Source organism: Aptenodytes patagonicus, chromosome 5 (genome assembly GCF_965638725.1).
Source record: "Aptenodytes patagonicus chromosome 5, bAptPat1.pri.cur, whole genome shotgun sequence".
Taxonomy (NCBI): Eukaryota; Metazoa; Chordata; class Aves; order Sphenisciformes; family Spheniscidae; genus Aptenodytes; species Aptenodytes patagonicus.
Window position 1 is genome coordinate 64,161,329 of NC_134953.1, and position 17,916 is coordinate 64,179,244.

At 39.3% G+C, this 17,916-nt stretch overlaps 1 protein-coding gene across 2 annotated transcripts in view; it reads right to left on the reverse strand.

Moving 5' to 3' along the window:
* Positions 1-17,397, reverse strand: part of OSBPL9 (oxysterol binding protein like 9) — a 65,964-nt gene extending 48,567 nt beyond the window's left edge. For both annotated transcript variants that reach the window (XM_076340217.1, XM_076340216.1), the window contains exons 1-3: positions 17,197-17,397; positions 7,244-7,294; positions 3,258-3,336 (exon numbers count right to left, since the gene is read on the reverse strand). In XM_076340217.1, the coding sequence (XP_076196332.1) occupies positions 3,258-3,336; positions 7,244-7,294; positions 17,197-17,307 (241 nt within the window). In that variant the 5' untranslated portion in view covers positions 17,308-17,397. The remainder of the gene's footprint in view (positions 1-3,257; positions 3,337-7,243; positions 7,295-17,196) is intronic.
* Positions 17,398-17,916: the final 519 nt, after the last annotated feature.

The window sequence follows — 17,916 nt, forward strand, 5'->3', positions numbered from 1 at the left end:
TTAGACTAAGAGTATTATCCCAAATGTGTTGCAGCAACTTGAATGGATTTTTGCATCTAATCTGAACAAACCCATGAGGGAGTGCTTTGAGATCTACCTAATTCAGAAGCCTTAGAATCAAGCCATGAAACTGGATATACAGCATGACCAAACATTTCATCTCCAATCGGGAGATGAAATCATTATTTTTAAATATATTTTAAAATTTCTGTGGACATTCTACCACCCCCTTCCCCCTCCAGGGTGAACAGGTATCAATACAGGTGTACGTAACAATAAAATAAAGGGAAAAAATCTGCTGGGCACTCTGGCAGAGCTAAAGTTAAGCTGACAGTAAAACCAAAACATGCTGTTTGTTTTATTGCCCATATTTATTCAATTCACTTCTTTCCTTTATACCCAGGTACTAAGTATATGGATACCATTTGATATTTACGCAGTCATCATTCAAAGCCTACATTTTCTTTGTAATAAAAACTTCTTGACTTTTACTAATGTTCAATACAGAGATGGCCACTAGGAAACACAGCTGCAAAAAGAACAGAGGGTGATTGTCACAGGCAGCAACAAAATATGAACTACACACTGGAGAGACTCAGAATTTCCCAAGATCCAGTGACAGGCAAATCTTAGTGGAAGATGCTGGAGGTTTGGCACTTCAGAAATTCAGTTACACACATACACACACATATGGAAACAACAACCCTGTGAGAAGTTGATCTTTAAATTACTTATTTGCCCTTCATCTCATTACTTACATCTCTAGAGTGTTAGACAGATGTGCAATTTTGAGCAACTGACATTAAGAAATAATTAATGAATCCAGTATGAAGTTCTTCCTTCTTTTCCCAAATTCGAATTCTACCACTGCCTGTCAGCAAAATTTCACTGAGGCCAAAGAAGATTCAAGTCTTCACCAATCAGTATCTAAAGTCTGAGTACAAGAAAACATTTTTCTTCTGGAGCCTGAAAGAGAAACCGTTCCACTGCAGATGGGACCCTAACTTACACACAGGTCAGCAGATCTTTGAAATCTTGGTATTTTTAAAGTTCTGTTGTTTTCCCAACTAGGTTCCAGGTTGTTTGGATCCCTGGCTGTCTTTGAGAATGAAGGAAGGCAGTAAGAAGGAAGGAAGAGATTGTATCTGTTAAAAAGTTGCCATTTCTGAAGCAGTCTTCTCCTGTACAAGACTTCTTTTATAAAGGGTGAATGTATTTATAGCTATGACTATATCGCAGAACAAAAGCTCGATCTGGATCATGTATAAAAAAATCTTAGAAAGAAATTGTTAGGAATACTGTATATTTTCTTGGATTATTCCCAGAATCTGTTCTACATATCCTATGTAGTCTCAGAATACATATTGTAGTATTTACATTATTACCCATTCACCATTCATGACTCATAGTGACCTATATTTCACATAAATTAAAGCCTGTGTAATACTGAATTAATTTAATATAATGAACAAACATTTTTATATATATATGACATAAGGGTTGCATGAGGTAAGAATACATTTACAGTATGACAGTAAGAACTACAGATATAGTTCCACAGAGCTGTTTTATACCGAAATATCCCAGCACTAATATCTTACCCATCTTTTTACATTTTGGCTTTACAGCCATATATACTAATACTGTGCTTGTATCATTACAATTTGCTGGATATCAGGGAAGATATCTTCATAATATGCTAAGAGAAAAAGCATAATACAGAAAATAGTGTACAAGATCTTAGTTCTATGCTAAAGGAGCACACACGAATCCTGACCTGATATGAAATGCACACAAATTGAGATTATAAAGCATGAGATGTTATGTGACAAAACTGGTGTTCAAAAATTATCAATATTACTTAGAGCAGAACATTACTTGTATCAAATACTATCAGTATTCTTTTAAGACATCTGACTACCCAAAAGAGAATACAGCGTATAAGAAATCAGTGCAAATGAGACATAATAAAAAAGGTATAGCTTAGTAACTAAAGATGAGAGATTTCTAGATTTACCTGTATCAAGTTCTCAAATATTCAGCAATATTTAGCGTCATAGTACTGAAAGACTGCCACAGTACAGCATTCCATTTCTGCATTAGCAATTAGCTTGCATTTTATCAGTTATCCTTGGGAACAGTAGATTTAAGTATTACTGTGAGCTCAGCATTATGAAGGTATGTTTATGAGGCTTAATGCAGTGCAAAGCCAGAGCACAGCAGCAGCATTTAGGAGGAACTGTAGCACAAGGAATACAGATACCAGTGACAATATGGTGTACAATTAATATTTATCATTAGAAATATTCTCACAAACGCAGCACTGTTAATAACTCCCATTTCCAAATCACTGATTTAAAAATACGTACAGTACAATATAAGTTATAGAATTATTCCAGTTTATATAAATTAATATGACTGCTTACATACAAATGTGCCTCTTGGATATTCACAGTTTCCAGCTCTATGCAAAGCAATTAAATGATTTAGTCACTACATTTTAGAGGAAAAGCAAAAGGACTAACAAATGTTAGTTGAAAAATATTTTCATCACACTTTCCTAGGATTTTAACATTCAGAAAAGAGAACTTCTCTAGTCAATATTATCACAGTATTTTGTCCTACTGCAGCAGATAAAATAATTTAAGGAATATAGTACCTTACCCTTTCTACCGGTGAACCATAGCATGCAATGACGAAACATAGCAGTGGCAGATGGCATTGGTGTTAGTAAATGTGAATAAAAGGATAATAGCAGAGAAATGGTGACTGGCAGACAAGACAGAGAAATGTAGATGAAATGAATGCAAGCTGGTAAATCTTGAAGCAAAGCTCCACCTTTAAGCCAAATGTTGCCTCTAGTCTCCTCATAATTGAGCATTAAGTTCTATTTGGATACAAATTGCAACCTTCAGACCAGTCCTGATTCTCTTCATACAGAAATGCATAATTGTATCTTGATAACGAAGATCAGAAACGTTTTGTAAGCGAAACCCATTATCAGAAGCCCATTACTTTCTCCCCTTGAGTGATTTATTCTTTATATTTTTAATCTCCAAATCCTGCCAGAGCTACAGTTTTTCTAGCACATATGTATCCACTGCAGATGTAAATCCCTGCCTAACCTGCAGCACCCCTGGATCCAGAATGTTCTCAGTGTGCTCATTCATGCTGTTCTGTTGCCAAACATTTAAAATCATCCATCAAATACAAGTGGAATCTATTATAAGAAAAAACAATCTCTTCTTTCAGCTCACCCTGAAAATGGAAGGTTTTCTGATCAACAGTTATTGTGAAGGTGCTGTCGTCCTCATCGTCTATACCAATCACAGCTCCCTGTGAAACAAAGAACAAAATCCTGATAAGGCAAGCAGTGACATCAGCAGCATACACTCTAACACTACACCACTGGAATTTAAAAAGCATTGACAAATTAGAAGCAAACTGAATACAGTAAAGAGCAGAAAGATTCTCTGTTTAGTCATAGGATGCAAGTCAGTTCTTTAAAATAATAAATTTTAGTTGCAGAAAAAAACAGTAATAATTTGTAAAACTGTGTTTTTCTGGATAATAATATGCATCTTTTATTTTTGTAATGGAGGTGGCTTTACACTACAGCATCATTATAGTAAACAGTTTTCTCCTACATTCCAACTTGTATTTTAAAGAAGAGTGGGGAGCAATATTTTATAAGTACTTTCCATGTATAAAAATACTAATTCATAGATACTCTACAAAAGGAAGCTCTTGACCTGATTTTATCTACCAGTCTATTAAAACACCCCCAAACATTTCAGCAAAATGAATTTGGACCATCATGTCATGTCACTGCTACACTGCATGATCTAATTTTTAGTCCCTAAGTAAATACTATCAGTAAGTCAACAGGATATATCAAAAGCAGCTAGCTTTGTCTTCTAATTCCTCATGAAGTATTAGAAGGAAATGCAAATACCTTATAGAGTTAAAGGCCACCTGTGCTCAGCTATTTACAAATCTATTCACATCATCTTCATTCCTGCCCCCCCCAAACACTTAATAAATAACACAGTTTTTCACCCAGGAGAAGACGACACTGGAAAAGAAGCATTCCAGGCCTCTGCCAACTCCAACAAATTGTAACATTTAGTTCAAAATTCACCAACAGATTTACTCAGTTTCTCTTCTCCTTCTCCAGGAGACACAACATCAGGATCTGTTTCATCCTTCCCCCTCCCACAAACCAGACAGACATCACTGGAAAGTGCACATATTTAAAGGGTAAATTCTGCCCTTACTGTCCAGGTAAACAGCAAGCAACAGTAGTACGAGCACCTGTGAGTCAATTCCAACAAGTGCTTCATTTCATTCAGCCAAGTATCATGCAGCAACTGCAGAGTAGGGGGTTAGGTAAATATCAGGCTGGCCAAAACGTAAGAATTATGTTGGTACAGAAGGGACAAGGGCATCTGAATCAATCTTATTCACACACATTCTTCATAGCCCATGGCCAGGGAGGTTTCTGGCCAATGGTACCAGCTCACGTATGGCTGAGACTATCACAGGCACCAGAAGACTGAGTGGAAGGAACAGGTCCTATTTAAGAATAGCACCAACCGTACATAATTCAAGGCTATATAGCAGGAAAGGATAGCTCAAACTGTTTTTTTCCCCCTCCACTGCCAAAAATATACCACTTAACTTCTCCAAAGGAGTACTTTCCACACAGGCATTTCAAGGACAGCTCTGTGATCACTATAAAAGAGGCACCTAAAAAGTGTACCCAAGCCAGTATAATTCTGAATACTTTTAGTGCCATGACATAACAACAACCAGATGACTAGTCATTACATTTGGAGACTATCTGGTAATCATGCAGCGTGCCAGTGACATGACATGATGGGCCAGATTCATTTTGCCAACTGTTTGGTTTTTTTTTAATAGAACAATAGATAAAAAATGTCTGGCACTTTAAGTACATGTTTCGCTACGCAATAAATCAGAAGATCACTGCAAGTTGTACAATATCATTCTCCTCACCAGCTATATCAAAAATCTGTAAGTCAGACACCAAGAACATGACCAAGATATTCTCCCCAGAGAATATAGGTAAAACTAATGTAAGGCTAAAAAGGTCAGACTAGGACAGCTAAATCCTGCCTCCATCCTAAGTGGTGGGAGGAAAATGAGGAGGAGGAAGAGCACACCACTGTCTGTGATCTCAGCACAAAGCTGCATAAAGTGCACACAGTCTAATTGCAATGCTGAGGCAAAGGGTCTGAGTGTAAGCATAGAAGATGCTTCTGTTGTCACGTAGATAATACATAAGGACAAGTAAAAGAAAAACTAACGTGTGAAAGTTTAAGTGCATATTCCAGAAAACTTAAGCAGGACCTAAGCATAGTCTAGATGACATAGATTCCTCTATGAACACACCTTCCTAAATACACTATGACAGTCAACAAAAGAATTTGAAGATAAAACTTCAGGCCTATGAAACGTGTATCAAGAGCAAAAAGGTGAGGAACAAGCTTTTAAAAATCTATTCAAGAAAAAAGGAAGTATTTTAGCCAAATTGCTTATATTACACGTTTGTTTATGTTCACACCTACAGTTACAAATCAACAATTACTCTAAACAGAAAAACTCTTTGATAGAATTTCAGACTGCAGAAGCCCATCTGTTCAGCTATCACTATCACTGTCATCTGCCAGAAGAGCTGCTTTACAAAAGCAGAAAAAAAGGAAGATTCCTTCCTCCCTCACCAAAAAAAAGAAAAACCAACACATTCAGAGAAAGGATGGAGAAGTCAGCAAATCTTCAGAAAACTCCAAAGAGTAATTTGGGATGGGAGAGTGGCAGATGGGGGAAGAGAAAGGGATTGTTTTATGTTATACATATAAAAATGGATCATGCAATATTGAACAGACTGTTCACTTTCAATATTTCCTAAACAGAGAGGCTGAGACCAACCTCCACATTAACAGGCTCACAACACTATTAACGCAGGCATGGTTTTTCACACCAAATTTTTCTACACAATGCAAAAAATGTCCTCATGAATCTTTGGGAATGTAATGTTCTAGACAGCGGTTTGAGTTTACATTACCCTTAAAGAAATTCTAAATTAAGATACCAATACATTAGACAGGGAAAGAGCAAAAAAGTCATCTGGAATCCAGATGAATGGAGATTTCTCTGTATGAATCTCAAAAGGTTATTGGTACCCCTTTATTAGGCCCACAGAAAGACTAGAAAGGAGTAACAACAGAAGGAAGGAATAACTGGAAGAAGCAGAGTTCTGCTGCAACACTCATCACATTGTGTGTCAGACCACAGATCACCTTCCTTATACTTCTCTTACTTCAAGACTCAAAATGTTCCCATGCACGCCCATTATCCTCCTGACTCCTTCTCCTTATTTACATCAACTCTTCACAAGACCACAGCATACTAGAACCAGTGATTCTATGAGGAATGGGAAAAAATATAGAAAAAGGACTTGTGCAAGAAATATTTTTGGTACATACATGACCACAAAGTAGAAACTGGGCATGTGCAAAGACATCACAGCATTCCCAGCCCACTTCAGTACTGTCACTTCAAGCTACAACAGCAGCATTCAAGGTTAAATGTCCCAAGCTGGAGTGCCTCAGAGAGGTAACATACAGCTTTCCCACTCTGCATCTTCTTACCGCTGTTTCCCCAATTGGTATCCCCCCCTCAGCTGATATTTCAGAAACTTTGCCTGCTGTGTTCTTCCTTCCCTTTCCAGTCCTCCTTTGTTTTACTTAGCTCAAGCACAGTCAAGTGGCAGGCCTAAAGAGTGTCCGAACTGGCAGAATGGAAGACACAGTAAGAGAATAAAGGCAAAACAGGACAGAAGGAAACAGTTTTGCAATGACCTCTGTAGGTACAGGACATGTATGTATATACATATATATCTCCACACACAAAGAAATGAGAACTGCAAACAGCAACTTTTTCATAGCGTGCTACTACTAAGCCATCTTACTCTGTCATATAATGCTTTTTATACAATGAATAAAATACATGTTTTTATACAATATATAAAATTATAGAATGTAATTAGCCCAGCATGTCACTTGACCTCTAATGTTTTCTTTCTTTAAATATTTTCACTATTTCAGTATTTTGCTGAGTCAGGAATAGAGCCCAAACCTCAAAAGTCTCCTTGCAGTTCTCTCCATTAGGCCATATTATACGCAGTAAGTCATTAAGTACTGAATAAAACAACACTTACCCTGAGTCTAACACACCCTCGGCGTGATCCTCTCATCATTTTGTCTTTTGACTGAAACAGAAAAAACAGATCACTGAATTAACAAATACAGTAAGAATTGCAAGGAGAAAGTTAGTTATTCAAAGCAACTGAGAAAAGAATAAAGCGTTTTTGTATAATGTTTTATTGACTGATTAAATGAGATGCAACTCCTGTTACAAAATAGGTTAGCTCTCACACAAAAGAAAGTACACCACCACAGTATCAAAAAAGTAATCCTTCAAAAAATAAGAATACTATATCCTACTTCAAGAAGTTTTGTAGATACCTTGAAGAAATACTTAGAAGATGCAGTCCATACCTTTACAGAAAGTAAGAAGTGAAGAAAAAAGGAATTAAGGAAAATTAAAAAGTGGCAGTACACTGATTTACATCTTCCTCCTTTCTCTCCTACTCTCAGAAAAGTATCCATATAACAAAATCCAGCTGTGCAGGCAGAATTGTACAAATGAAATTATCTCTCTGCCAGAAAGTTTCCCAGATTCATACCCCTTTTCATACAGATATAAATTTAATGTTTAGACAGGTTTCTATGTCTACTTCCTAGATAGTACAGCCTGCTTTCATTAAAACAGAAAAGTTATGTTTATAGTCATTTAAGCAGTAAGAGCCCAGATCAGAAAACAGGATTCCTATGTCCATAACCAGTGCTCAAACCTGTAGACTAGCCCACCTTGCAGCTAAATTGCTGAATCTCTTCTTTAGTATCTGTTTGAAGCACTGACAAGGGAATTCCAGGGAAAAAAAACCAACCCCTCAAATAGGCAATTCTAAACAGCCAACTCACTTCTAGCTTGAAATTGTGATATCTTGAACTTTCAGCTATTCACAGCACCGAGTCAGGTAGATTTGTCAGTAACTTTCTGCCAATATCATAAGTGTTATTGGGCAATATTTGCAAGCCCAAGTAGCGCACATACAAACTCTTTCAGATAAAGAAAAAAAGAAAACATTTTGGACATCCTAAATACTTAGTTTTCTGATAGATGCAAAACATCTTCTGGTTTTTAACTACACACACACACACACACACTTTCTGGTTTTTAAATTATAAATTCCATGCCATTGTAGCCTTATCTGCAAAGGTAGTCTTGTACAACCCCTTCTCTCTTACCATCCAAATAGTCAAACTACATTCTTTCAGGTCATGACAACACAGCTATCACTGGTGTCTCATGAACAGCTTCTCTTGCTGTCATCTTCTGAAATATCCAATTCTTTCCAACAGTAACTTAACAATTCCTTCTAGACAATATATTGATGTGATTATGACCAGCCCTATTTTCCCTAAAGCCATTAGACAATGAAATCTTATTGATATCAGTGAGAAAAAAAGACAGGAACCAGAACTGTCAGTCTTAACAGCAACAAATTACTTTTCATCTGCTACGTATTTGAGATATAGCTACAAGGAAAGCACGAAGCAGTCACAGCAAGTCCTATTCACTAAAGATAATTTAAAAATATAGCAGTCAGAGCTTCAAATAAAGTTGTATTTTTGCTGATCTCTCACTCAATTCAGTCTTTAATTTGTCAGAGTTGACTTCTGAATGTTAGAAACCATCAGTATTTGTTTTCGCATCAATACATGTTAGCTGGTCAAAACGAAATGGATGTAAAGACCAGCAGTGCACCCATAATGTATTCTACAGATATACAATTTCTTTGTAGATTTCCTGAATGAAAACTTCTACATAGGGAAGATTTTTTTGAAGTTTTTTTTTTAAACCTCAAAACCAGTAAAGGATCTAGAAACAAAGTTAGTCCAATAATTTTCTGTCAGAAATTGTATATACTTGGGACACGCCTCACTAGAGTACACTTTTTTTTTTTATATATTCACTGCCTTGAGTGTTTTCCTAAAATGGAAGGACACTACTGAGATCTTATTACTCCCTCTGGTGGTTTCAAGAAGATCTATTGGCATTGTCTTAGCAGAAAAGAAAATATCTGGACTGAGAATGCAACTCTGCAGCAGCTGCAAGAAACCATCAGGTCTGACTGTCCGGATCACACACTCCAGGCCCTCCGGCATGCCAGGCAAAGCACTCCCAGCTCGCTGTACTGAGCACAGGCAGGGAACCAAATCAGACAAAAAGCAAAGGTAGCAGACAAGACATTTGTTTTAGTTTGGTTTAGATCCCTCAACCAGCTAAGTGCAGAGCAGATGAGAGCTAGTCCTAGTGCAAGGGAGGGCAGAATCCCAACCACCATGATTTCCACTGTGCAGATTGACTATCAACTCAACTGCAAAAGATACTGTAAAAGCCTTCCTTTTTCTTGTACACCACATTTTAATGGAATGGAAATTAAGTTTAAACATTGTAATATTCTTAGTCTGCAAAAAGATTCAGAAGATAAACCACAGGTTCAGAGTGTGGTCCTATATACTTACAATTTCGCCATCTGCAGACAGAGCTTTAATTGGTTAATACCAATTACAGTGAAGCAGTAAATCTAATTTACTCTACCTAAGTGGAATAAAGCACCTATCATTCCAGTATGTGAACGCCCTGTGCACTAAAGCATGCATCTATCGTCGCACATAGTGCTGTATTCTCTCATTGGAATACAGCAAATCTTTTACTGATTGCTGGAGGACACTACTTTAAAACATAACTCAGCTGACATTTTAGATTTGCCCCCCCCCCCCCCCCAAGTAAGATTTTATTAAAAATACAATTCAGACAGCTCCAGCTTCCCCTTAGAGCATTATGTTTTACCCTTCGGTTGAAATTAGGCATGGGTATCCAGTATGTCCTATACTTGGTCAAGTATTCTTGGATAAATAAAGCCGTCCCATAACTGTTTTGGGGAATGGTTCCATTTCACTGAACAAAATCTCATACAGCAGAAAGACATCTGCGAATGGCTAATAAAAAAGCCACATTTTACTTCCTTTTTATATTTAAAGTTTTAATATGCAGCTGTCTTTTTTCAGTGATCAGTTTTATAACCAGATAAAATGACATTTTCAATAAACTTTCAATACACAGTGTACTGATTTTGATGATAATGGACTTCAATAGGTTACAAGCAGACAGCAACACGAGATAAATTTCAGCTGAAACTCAAATAAAAATTTGTAAAAATGAACAAAGCTATACAGTATTACTGCAGGGAGAATGTAGGTATGTCCAAAAAAAATATGGCCTTTGCTGGTTTCTTTTTTCCATCCACACAGTGAAGTTGATCAAATACAGAACTGATCTAACATAAGGCATTTCAGGTAACCTACAACTTCTTAGAGAAATGAAAATAATGCCTGGGTCTATTTAAAAAAAACAAAACAAAACAAAATTAAAATCCTAACCCCCCAAAGGCCCCCAGCCCTCCTTCATCTTTAGAACTACTACTATTTCATTTGAGTTTTAGCTGTTGCATGGAAAGTTTAAGATTTCCATATAAAACCCAGCTGCTGTCTGCCTCAAAAACTTCTCAGGCACAGGTTCTGCTTGTGCAGAAGTGCACAGAACTTGAAGAGGTACATTTTTGACTCACACGGTGCTGTCAAGGAAATCTCTAACATAAATACACAGATGAGCAAAACCACTTATGACATTTATTTCCCATTAGGGATGAAGAAATTGGAACAAGCTCTATTCATAAACAGTGATTTTTGCAGTTTAACTTCATCTACAGGAGAAGCTTTAGTATGGACCACTTTCCCTAATAGTCATTGTTCTCATGAAATGCTAAGGTAATCCTCATTTTTCAAGCAGAAATAAAACCCAACAATTTAAAAACTTAACATGCTGTTCCCAGCCCACCATTCCTCTAGCTCCCTTGCAAGGCACACCCCAGTCTCAGAAGAGGACCTCCTTGAGCACAGGGACAGCATCTAACAGACATGTTGTTTCTGTAGCTAAAGCTTTGACTCCTGCGGATACAGTCATAAAGCAGGAACCAAAACACTGCAGCAATAACTGTGGATGCCGCTGGGGCTCATTTAAACCCAATAGATGCCATGTATATCTGAAAAAGGTAAGGCAACAAATTATGGTTCCTGACATAGAAAAGCATTACACTGCTTATAGAATCCTACAAGAAATTAATATATCAGAGGCCTTAACTGGATCAAGGTGTAAAAGATACAGCACTATCACAGGACCCTCCCTTCAGCATCTTCCCCAAGAAGCACAGCTACAGACTAAACAGCCTATATCTGCAACAGGACTGGGTATCTGATCACCATGTTGATCTTTTCAAATTTCTAAATACTGTAATTGCTATTAGAAGTTCATGCTGTATAATTCTAAGTTATTTTTAAAAAAGCTTATTCATTAAATTGTCTCTCATCTGACAATTCATTAGCTCATTAGACTCAGCTTAACTGCTCTATTCCCAACCTGCATTGAGGAAAGACTTTTAAATAGCTAGAAACCTTAAACTAAGTTGTAATCTAAAATTGATCCTCTAGATTGCTACTGGTTTTATTTTGCACACCTAATAAAGGAAAATATAAAAAACATGCAATAGATGAGATTTTGCAGGTAAGTGAACAGATTTAGTACTGAACTAGTTTTATTTGGATCCACAGTTAGCACATGATCTGTACTCTTCTGATTTGCCAAACTGAACCATCTTGATCCAGACCCTACATGAGCACCCAGTCACACTTCATCAAATTCATGGAGCAGACAACATGGCTGCCTTTGAGGGATAGACAACATGCCGTTCAGAGTGCCAGTACAAAATTAACCCATCAAATATTTTTTAACGAATCTGAACAGGTACAATATGTTTATATTGGATGAGAAATGCCAATGACATGCACTGCAAAGAGATGATCAAGTATTGGGAGACCTAAAACCAGACCCATAGCCTAACTACTACACAGAGGAGTCAATTACTGAAATTATAACCCTACAGCAATTTCTTCAGTGCATCAAAACCTGTCATACAAAGTTAAAACTATGTACAAAATTCAATTTAGTGTTGTACAATAGCCATCAATATTTTTTATCCTGTGTCCGTAAATTCAGAATTCTTTTTCTCATTATACCTCGTTTGCTTATAGTTTTGTCTGTTTTTAGTAGACTCATTGAGCTGTTTGCAGTGCATGTGACAGATCAAGTTATTACAGGAAAAAGTGTCACCTCAGCTGAGAATGGAAAGCAGACCTCAAAAGGAATGTTTGTGCAAAAGCAGATGGTTTTCTTCCTGTTTTCTTGGGATTTTTGCACACAGCTGTTGATTGAGAAACTGTATTTGGAAAAAGCAGGAAAACACATTCAACTGAAAGTCTCTACCATAGGGGCACTGAGCCATGACTCCAGCTTCAGAGGCATCATTTGAAATCAAGTTAGTAAGATTTGTTTTCAGTTCACCACCAACGGTTCATGAAACCGCTGCAAAATTTGAGTCCCCCTCCTCAATATCTGGATTGTACAATCCACAAGCAGTTCTTCAATACAGTACAACCAGTATTAAAGTTGCTAACTAGCAGCAATCTTTAAAAAGCATGAGGGGAAAAATATTTTTACACCACCACAACTACTTCTTCCTAACGACTGTTTTCACACAGATTTTGCTCCTGAAAGCATTCAACCAGCTTATGTTTTTAAAAGTAGTTTGATGGAATGATTAATGAAACACCAACAGAATACCTAAGCATTTAAATCTATTCTTTAGGCATTTATTGGTGCAAGAACCATTAAGATGATGGGAGGCTACCCAGTTTTGTTTCAAGAATACACACTATGGAGTTGTCATACACAACAATTTTTTCTTGCAACCCTCATTCACTATACAAGGCAGCTGTTTAAGTCTGCAACATTTTGAACAGTTCTCCTTTCAATACCACCGTATGTCAAATATTCACAAAGTTTTAAAGTATTTTAAGGAACTGACCTTCCTAGCTACTGGCCCTGGTTTTAGCATTGTTTGCACAGCTATGCCAGTTCTACTTTCAATTTATTATACAATTAAAATATTTATTTAAAGAGTACACTTAAAACAAGAATTTAAATCAGATTTTCAACCTTGAGGGATTCTCTGGATTATTCCTACAGGATTCCCAAGGGTAATCAAGGCTATAGCTGATGTGTATTTAAGACAGCACTTCTGCCAGAAAACACAAAAAGCAAATTGCATTCAACTCCCTCTTCCTCCCTAGCCATTTCTTTGTCTTCATGCTATCTTCCAGTATAATGCCAATACACATTTTTATACTGACATGCAGAAAACAAACGACAGAACAAATTCCACTGAAAAAATAAAAATAAGTTATTTTTCAGCTGGAATCCAGCTCACGGAACAACTTTACAGCTCCCGTGCCAGCAGAAGGCAGAAATGAGCCACTTCAAGACTTTTCTGTTAAATATTGTCAGTGCAGCCAACTACACGCTGAAAAAACCACATTGCTTCAGCAGACTTACATTTGGTATACCTTCAAGAGAAAACATTGGTGGATTCACAAATCAAAGGATACTGACGGGAAGAAAGAAGTAGTTTGTCAAACCATTGGTCAAACTGATCCAAAAGGCACACAGTCATTTATTTTATATTTTCCTCTTCAAAAAAAAAAGAAAAAAGTAAACATTTACTGGTATCAGACAATCATTTATTCGAGCAAAACTGTGTAAAGACAATATCTGATGACAAGTCCAGATCATACTCTCTGAAATATATAATTCATAAATAAATTTAAACAAATGTAATTATAAGCAAATTTGAGGATGTACATTTCTATTCTGAAAGAGAAAAAAAACCCACAAACTACACAAGTGGGAAAAAAGCAAACAATTTGGCATTGTAAAAAACCTTTGTAAAACAACTTGGAAATGCACGTGAGAAACATTTGCATTCACACTTGCAAGTAGTACTACAAGTGTTCACTGCAATACAACCAAGTAGAGAGGAAGGAATACACAAATGAAAACAGAAATAAGTGTGAACATTAAATTCTTTTTTTTTCTGACTCAGATTCAATGTAAAATCTTTTGCCTTGCTCCTTGAAAGTTCTAATCATGTCAGAAATGTAAATTTAATTGAATTAATTTGTTTCTGATGTATATATCCAAAACATATGTAGGTTAACATGTACTCATTTTTACAAAAGACAAAGCATACTAATTTAGGTGTTTGGGGTTTTTTTTTCACAAGTGTAATTCTATTACAAACTAACTGGTTGAAAGTTTATTCCACATTAAGGGTACTTTTCTGCAGTCTATTTTAAGTTACTACCAAAGAAGACTAAATACAACAGTGCAAGGACACACCTATGAAGAGACATATGTTTCTGGATCTAGCCCTGATGGAAAGTTCAGCTGCATCAGAAGTTACTACCCTGCAGTTTTCCACAGCTCCTCTGCCAAAGGTTAACTGGCTATTGGATCTACTGGAGAAAGTAATTCCTGCATGAGCAACTTTCTGGATTGAAATGGGCTAAGGAGTCTGTGAGAGGTGATGAGCAGGTAAAAGCTGATCAGTTAACTGTAATCTCTCCTATCAGCTAAACTGTTTCCAGATTGCATGTCTATACAGCCAGGTTGAAACAATCCCAGCCTACTCCACCCATGCATTACGCTCACAGGGAAGGGCCAGTTTCAGACTCAAAAATCATTCAGTTACATTTACACAAGCAGAGCAGGGCAACTATATTGCTTCAGACTGAAACTGGCTCTGAGGGAATGGAGTACACGACCCTATGTACCTGATCACACAGATAAGCCTTTAATTCAAAATACAAGTCTGCATATACAGAATCACAACAGGCCATTTCCCCACAGAAATAAAGCCCCCAAACCTGCTAAGATTCCAAATTAATGTTGCTTACGTACCACAGCCTTACAAACTATCATTCAGGAGTTACTACTCTAAAACTAAAGGTAGAGCTGAAAGAAACAGTATCCCACTACCTTCTCAGTGCTAATATTAGTACTTGTGAGGCATGTGGTCAACTGGGACTTGATGTGAATTATCTTTCAAACCCATGCTCCAGCTGACCCTACAGCCCTATGAGTAATCGTGCCAGCACATGTGAAGAAGCATGCATGCTGAAGGACCAGTTCTTTTGGCAGCCAGTCTTTCAACACGATACACACCCGTAGGTACAAGAATGAATTCAGATGTCTAGAGAATGGCATTAGCAAGTACTTTGCAGACATATGTGCAGAGAAGATAGCACATGTATAAGGAAAGCATTCTAAAGTAAATGTTAACTGTAGGCATTTCTTAGTGGTAAAGGCACACAAAGTAGAGAACATGATTTGATTTCTTGAACCCAACTTGAATTTTTTAGGACAGGTAGTTAAAAAAAGGATTTTTAAATTTGTGAACTAAAAGTCATTATAATAATGGAGAACGTAATAAATTATACAAAATAAAGGTGTAATGCATATGTAGGGATACCTAATCATAGGAAACAATGAAATATAAGAACTAATTTTTATTAACAAGTGAAAACCATAGAATGAAAGTCAGTGCAATAACCAGAATTATTATTATATGCACTAGTCATCAGCAAATGTTTCTATTTCTGTAGCTGAGCATTAAATGACTTTGTACCTTGGACCTCTACTTAGACTACGCTCACTAATTCATCTCAGTCAGTTGACATTTGAACAGCCATTAAAAAGCAACTACAAAAGCACTTTTATTTCTCCATCCATATTCCAGGTGAGGGATTTTGAACCTATATGAACCAAAATCGTTTGAGAGTCTAACTGTTTTATGCTGAGAGCCTTATAAACTCCTACGTCTAGAGAGATAAGCTCTCTCCTAGTAGGGCTGGAAATCCAGATTTAGGGAAAAAAGTTTTATATGCAATGCTTCTGTATGAATATACCTTCACAGACAGCATGATACTCCAAGTTAAGTTATTTGCTGTAAATCTATTACAATTTACTACAGGTTAAATTTGTATGTGTTTTATCCAGACTGACACACTAATAGTAATTGCTCCATGCTAAGAAAAATTATCTGTGCATGCATGTGGTTCAGCCAGTTAGCCTTCTCATTTAAGGGCATATCCTTGAAAAAGTGAATTTGTACTGTTAAAATATCTGTAACTTAACATTTTTATATAAGAAGCTGAACAAGCTAGCAAGTCAGGATCTATCAGTGGCTATGCAAAAAAAAAAAAAAAAAAAAGAAAAGAAAAGAGTCAAGGAAAACATCACTGTTTCTTAATACACTGCACTTTAAAAGTTCGTGATTGAAAGTAGGAAGTCTTCAACGGAAACAGGAAAGTCAATCTCAAACTGGAAAGCAACCTGCCGTTGAGGTAGCGAACTCAGCATGTGCAGCGATAACGTGTCCGTGACCCTCGGGTAACAAGTGACAGAGAAGATCGCTGCTCCGCGCAGACGTTTCTGAGGCGAATCGCCCGGGAAGGCGACACCCTCACGCGCCCGTCGCCCGGGCAGAGCGGCCAAATCAGGGCGACAGCAAGTTCCCGCTGGACGGAGAGGGGAGCGCTGAGACAACGGGACCCAGGAGTCCGAGGTCACCACCGAGCAAGGCTCCGGACCACCCGGAGCGAGAGGGCTGGCCCCGCTCCCCCGGGGCAGAGAGGTCGCCACCCGCTCGGGGGTGGGTGTGAGGCCCCAGGGGGCGGCGGGAACCACCTACGGCTTCCGAGACCCTACCGGCAACGCCGGCTCCGGAGCCACCGGCCACCAGAGAACTCCCCGCGAGAGGGCAACGGCCGCTCCCGCCTAACGACCCCGCCCCAGAGCCGCCCCCTCCCCCCGCGCCGGCCGCCAACAATAACAACGCCGCTCGCCCCCACCGATAAATCTCCCCGCAGGGCCACCTCATTGGCTGCTCCCGCCGCCTCCTCCTTCCCCATTGGCCACCCGACCACTCACACCGCCCCGAGTCCCCTCCCCACACCCACCCCCACCCCCACCCTGCGCCTCAACCGGTCTCCCGGCTCCTCACCCGCCCGGCCCGCCGCTGCCCCTCACCGTGTAGTAGGAGAGGAGCCCGGCGTTATAGTCCAGCACGAACCAGCGGTACTGCCAGCCCTTCATGACATTGGTCCATTTGCTCAGCGGGCCCTCCATGATAGACGCCATCTTAGCCACCGAACCGGCACCAGCACCACACTCGCCGCCCGTTCGGTGAGGGGAGCAGGGGAGAGACACGGCGGCCGCCAGGAGCGAAGGGGGCGGGGCACGCAGCGAGAGGGCGGGGCCAGGAGCCACACTTCCCCGGCGGGCGGGCGGGGAAGGGGCGTGGTTTGCGCGCGCAGCAGGGACGCGCGTCGGCGGGGGGGAGGGGCAGGCAGCCTAACGGCTGGGGGGGGGGGGGGGAGGCGGGGCGCGGTGAGGCAACGGAAAGGCGGGCGGGGGTGAGGTAGCGCGCGGGGGGGTGAGAGGAGGCTGGGTGTCCGGGGGGAGCCGGGGGACTTGGATTTGTGGGTGTTGGCTGAGGGATCGGTCCCTGAAGTGGCGGGGCTTCCCTTCACGGCTCAGGGGAGGAAGAGGGTGAGGCCTGAGGGAGGGCTGCGCGGTGGTGGTGGTGTGGTGAGGGCACGACGCCCTGGTGCTTCGGTTGTGTGAGGGTGGGAGGGCGTTATCCTGTCCCCTGAAATACTTGGCACCACGGCATCTTTTAATTTCTCTCGCTGTTGTGCTTGTCCCTTTGCCTCTCTGTTGTTTGCCTGTCCAAAGCGCCTGTTGGGC